At 54.6% G+C, this 5,371-nt stretch overlaps 1 protein-coding gene across 1 annotated transcript in view; it reads left to right on the top strand.

Annotated features, from left to right (window-relative positions):
• PCDH1 (protocadherin 1) overlaps positions 1-4,347 on the top strand; it is an 11,874-nt gene extending 7,527 nt beyond the window's left edge. Inside the window, exon 2 of the mRNA XM_015414071.1 lies at positions 1,979-4,347. Coding sequence (XP_015269557.1) covers positions 1,979-4,249 — 2,271 coding nt within the window. The 3' untranslated portion in view covers positions 4,250-4,347. The remainder of the gene's footprint in view (positions 1-1,978) is intronic.
• The last annotated feature ends 1,024 nt before the right edge of the window (positions 4,348-5,371 follow it).

Here is a 5,371-nt window from a genome sequence, read left to right as displayed (position 1 = left end):
CTCCAAGTGAAGGGCAGGGTATAAATCCAATCTCCTCTTTTCAAGAAGTTTGAGTATTTTTAATTTAGGGAGGAAAAACGGATTCAAGGAGGATGTTATGGGGTGCAGAGAAGTTTATAATTATGTATTAATTGGGGAGAAAGTGGAGAGAAATAGCAATTCCCTCCCCTGTAATGTATTAGAGCTTGGGGTCACCCAATCAAATTTCTTGGCAGTAAATTCAAAACAGACAAAGGAAGAACATACTTCTTCCACACAATGCATGAAGTTACTTATTTATTTTTTTTAGCTTGTTTCTGTGCCACCTCTTCAGGGAACCTGCCCAAGGCTTACAAAATAAAACCTGATAACACCATAACACACCACAAAAATGTTTAACTAAAGCCCAGCATTAGAGACTGAGACTGTGACTATGCAGACTTATGTTGGCATGGTAATATCTGTACTTTCTATTATGCTGACTGCTATCAAAAGGCAAATCGAAGAAGAAAAATAAGAGGAGGAGGAGGAGATTGGATTTATACCTCGCCCTTCACTTGGAGTCTCAGAGGGACTTACACACTCCTTTCCCTTCCCCACCCCACAACAGACACCCTGGTAGGTGGGGCTGAGAGAGCTCTGACACACACTGCTCTTTTTCAAGGACAGCTGTGCCAGAGCTTGTGACTGACCCAAGGTCACATCAGCAGGTGCAAGTGGAGGAGTGGGGAACCAAACCCGGTTCTCCCAGATTAGAGTCCGCGCACTTAACCACTACACCAAACTGGCTCTCTTTAAAGAGGGCTTAGACCAGTTTATGGAGATGAATAGGCATGGCGGCTAAATAGGACCTCCAGGTTCAGAAGCTGCATACCTCTCAATGCCAGTTGCTCTTGGGTACACAGAGAAAGACTGTTGTCTTGATGCCCCGCTTCTGGACTTCTTGAAAGTATCTAAGTAGTCACCGTTGCCGGTTAGTCCGGGTGTTCTTATGACTGAGAAGGGATTTGAACGGGTGAGAGTCTGACATTCTCTGCACTACACCACACTGGTTCATTCAGTACCTCTTGTTTGGTGGTGGGCCAGGTCCAGGGGAAGTGAAGGTACCACTTTGGTGGGAAGTAAACAGCGTGTTTAGTCATGCCGGCCACATGACCACGGAAACATCTTCGGACAGCGCTGGCTCTTCGGCTTTGAAATGGAGATGAGCACCGCAACCCTAGAGTCAGATTCGACTGGCTTTCGAGCAAGGGAACCTTTACCTTTACCTTTATATGAGGGTTATATGCAGTGTTCCCTCTGAGTTAGGGTGAGCTTAAAGAGGGCTTAGACCAGTTTATGGAGATGAATAGGCATGGCGGCTAAATAGGACCTCCAGGTTCAGAAGCTGCATACCTCTCAGTGCCAGTTGCTCTTGGGTATACAGAGAAAGACTGTTGTCTTGATGTCCCGCTTCTGGACTTCTTGAAAGCATCTGAGTAGTCACCGTTGCCAGTTAGTCCGGGTGTTCTTATGACTGAGAAGGGATTTGAACGGGTGAGAGTCTGACATTCTCTGCACTACACCACACTGGTTCATTCAGTACCTCTTGTTTGGTGGTGGGCCACGTCCAGGAGAAGGGAAGGTAATTGGGTACGTGTATAGGAGGGTTATGCAGGGCTCTTTTTGTAGCAGGAACTCCTTTGCATGTTAGGCGACACACCCCTAATGTAGCCAGTCCTCCAAGAGCTTACAGAGCTCTTCTTACAGGGGCTGCTGTAAGCTCTTGGAGGCTTGGCTACATTAGGTGTGTCGCCTAATATGCAAAGGAGTTCCTGCTACAAAAAGAATGGCCTGATGTAATAGGAGCCCATTCCTTTCCGTTGTACGTGGCCACAGCAGGCTGACCTTCCTGGCGTTGGTTGTGGCTGGGCTTGTCCCCCACAAGAGGATACAGCAGTTATGCGATGCGCATTATTCTCGGGAGTAACGTAGTCACCTTCTTGTTCTCTCATTGCAGGTCAAGGCCAACGATTCTGACCAGGGGGCCAACGCTGAGATCGACTACTCCTTCCACCAGGCCTCAGATGTGGTTCGCCGGCTGCTACGCCTGGATAGAGCCTCGGGACTTATCACTGTACAGGGTCCTGTCGACCGTGAGGACGTCAATGTGCTCAAGTTCTCAGTGATGGCAAAGGATAAAGGGGCCAACCCCAAAACGGCCCGTGCCCAGGTCGTGATCAGCATCAGGGACATGAACGACAACGCCCCGTCCATCGAAATCCGTGGTATTGGCTTGGTCACCCACCAGGACGGGATGGCCAATATATCAGAAGACGTGCCGGTGGAGACCCCTGTGGCTCTCGTGCAGGTGTCTGATCGGGACGAGGGTGAGAACGCTGTGGTGACTTGCGTGGTGGCGGGCGACGTACCCTTCCAGTTGCGGCAAGCCAGCGACACTGGCAGTGACAGCAAAAAGAAGTACTTCTTGCAGACCACCACACCACTCGACTATGAGGCGGTGAAGGAGTACACCATTGAGATTGTGGCCGTCGATTCAGGCAACCCACCCCTGTCCAGCACCAACTCCCTCAAAGTTCAGGTAGTGGACGTCAATGACAACGACCCTGTCTTCAGTCAAAGCTTCACAGAGGTGGCGTTCCCCGAAAACAACGCCCCGGACGATTTGGTCGTGGAAGTGAGTGCTACTGATGCAGACAGTGGGTCCAATGCCAACTTAGTGTACTCCCTAGACAAAGAGACTTTGCCCCAAGGCATTTTCTCCATTGATCCCGAGTCTGGTGAGATCCGGGTAAAGACTGTGCTGGACCGGGAACAGCAAGAGCGCTACGAATTCTTGGTGGTGGCCGCCGACAAGGGCAGCCCGAGCCGCAAAGGCACCGCGTCCGTCGCCATCAATGTCATGGACCGCAATGACAATGACCCCAAATTTATGCTCAGTGGCTACAACTTCTCTGTCATGGAAAACATGCCCCCCTTGAGCCCAGTGGGCATGGTGACCGTGATTGATGCAGACAAAGGGGAGAATGCCCACATTCATCTCTCCGTAGAGCAGGACAATGGCGACTTTGTCATCCAGAACGGTACTGGCACCATCCTCTCCAGCATTTCCTTTGACCGCGAGCGGCAGAGTACGTACACCTTCAGGCTCAAAGCGGTGGATGGCGGTGACCCTCCCAGGTCAGCCTATGTCGGGGTGACCATCAATGTATTAGACGAGAACGACAACGCCCCAGTGATCATTTCTCCATCCAATGCCTCCTACAAGCACATTCTGCCTCACACTAGTCCCGGGCAGCAGGTCATGAACGTTGGGGCTGAAGACATAGACACTGGGGTCAATGCGGAGCTGCAGTACAGCATCACCGGCGGAAACCCCTTCGAGCTCTTCAAGATCTCGCCACACAGTGGGAACATCACCCTGGAGAAGGAGATCCTCCGCAAGCACCACGGGCTTCACCGGTTGGTCGTGCGAGTCAACGACAAGGGCAAGCCCTCCCGCCACGGCACGGCCCTGGTCCACTTCTATGTCAACGAGACGCTGGCCAACCGCACCCTGCTGGAGACCCTGGTGGGGCACAGCCTGGACACGCCCCTGGACATCGACATCGCCGGCGACCCGGAGTACGAGCGCAGCAAGCAACGCAGCAACATCCTCTTTGGCGTCATCGCCGGCATCGTCACAGTCACCCTGGTGATTGTGCTCGTCGTGCTGGTGCGCTACTGCCGCCAGAAGGAGGCCAAGAGCGGCTACCAGGCCGGCAAGAAGGAGACGAAGGATCTGTATGCTCCCAAGCAAGGAAGCAAAGGCGGCAAAGCCAAGGGCAAGGTGAAGAAGAGCAAATCCCCCAAGCCGCCCAAACCGGCGGAGGACGAGGAAGAGACGGGCCTGCAGAAGTCCCTCAAGTTCAACCTGATGAACGACTCGGTCAGCGACAGCCCCCGCATCCACCTGCCCCTGAACTACCCCCCTGGCAGCCCGGACCTGGGCCGGCACTACCGCTCCAACTCTCCCCTGCCTTCAATCCAGCTCCAGCCCCAGTCGCCCTCCGCCTCCAAGAAGCACCAGGTCGTGCAGGACTTGCCCGCCACCAACACCTTTGTGGGCACCGGTGACAGCAACTCCACGGGCTCCGAGCAGTATTCAGACTACAGCTACCGCACCAACCCCCAGAAATACACCAATAAGCAGGTAGGAGAGCTCGTGCTACACCCTGCCGCCACTCCCTCCCGCCACGCCAGGGCCATATGGACGGAGGTGTGGGAGTGACCCGGACGTGGCCGCCCTGCATGAATGGACCTGGGCCTCTTGGCACGATGTCCGGGTGCAGGTCGCACCACAGGACTGCTCGAGAAAGAGGCGGCCAGCCGGCCCAATGAGTAACTGTGGGGGGGGCAGCGGCCTCCAGGAAGCAGAGCCCTGGCGCTTTTCCAGGGATGGGTGCAGCCTCTCGCCACGCCGGCTGTTCTGGAGCCCTTGGCGGCAGAGTGCGTTGAATGCAGGCCCTTTGTAGCCGGTCTTCACTGCAATAAAAAGGGCTTGGAAGATGTGCTGCAGGGTCCTTGGGTATGTGTCCTGGGCTGCAGACGCTCTCCCATTGAAAAACCCAGGCAAGAGGTGACAAGGGTTGCCCCCGTTCCCACTGGCCCCACAGTGCATTGGGGGGTGCATGGGGGAAAGTGCGCGTGCATCAGTGAGGTTTCTGCCTTTGCAGCTGTGCCAGTGCAGGGGGGTCTCTGCTGCCTTGGGGTGGGCATCTGCTGCCAGGGCTTTCTGTGCATGCCAAGAGATACCGTTGTGGAATGCCTAAGAAGTTGCGTCGAGCACATGCATGGCAGACGTCACTGCTGGGGGTGCGTGCAGCCTTTCCTTTCCCTTTCTCCCCCATTTGTCGTGGGTGGAGGGAGCAATTTCCGCTCACAGAGGTTCCGAACAGCGGTTGCGCATTTGGGAGCACGCTGGGAATGTTTGCCGGCCGGGCCGTGGGGCTTCAGAAGGCTTCGCAGGTGCGATGAGTGCGTGTGCTTCAATCTGGTCTGTGGTGGAGAGCTGTCCGGCGGGGAGGGGAGGGGATGTGGCTCCAGATCCAGAGTTGCCGTGTGAGGGGGGGCGGGCCCCCCTTTGTTTTGTATCGTTTCTTCTCCCGTCCCAAGTGTGTTCCCCACCCCCTTCAGGGAAAGGTGTCTGCTGGTTGACTCCAATAAACATTTCCACTGCTGGTCGGCATGTTGTTGTTGTTGTGTGAGTGACTTGGCCGTACAACGTGTGGTGATGGGGGAGGGCAAAGAATGAGAAGGGAGGGGGCAAGGGATCTACTACCCGAAATCCTTCTCTGTCTTTTCTGGAGAAGCAGGTGAGGAAGGAAGGAAGGAAGGAAGGAAGGAAGGAAGG

The sequence above is a fragment of the Gekko japonicus genome, unplaced genomic scaffold, assembly GCF_001447785.1.
Source record: "Gekko japonicus isolate JY-2015 unplaced genomic scaffold, Gekko_japonicus_V1.1 scaffold3391, whole genome shotgun sequence".
Lineage (NCBI taxonomy): Eukaryota > Metazoa > Chordata > Lepidosauria > Squamata > Gekkonidae > Gekko > Gekko japonicus.
This window is presented reverse-complemented; position numbering and strand designations above follow the sequence as displayed.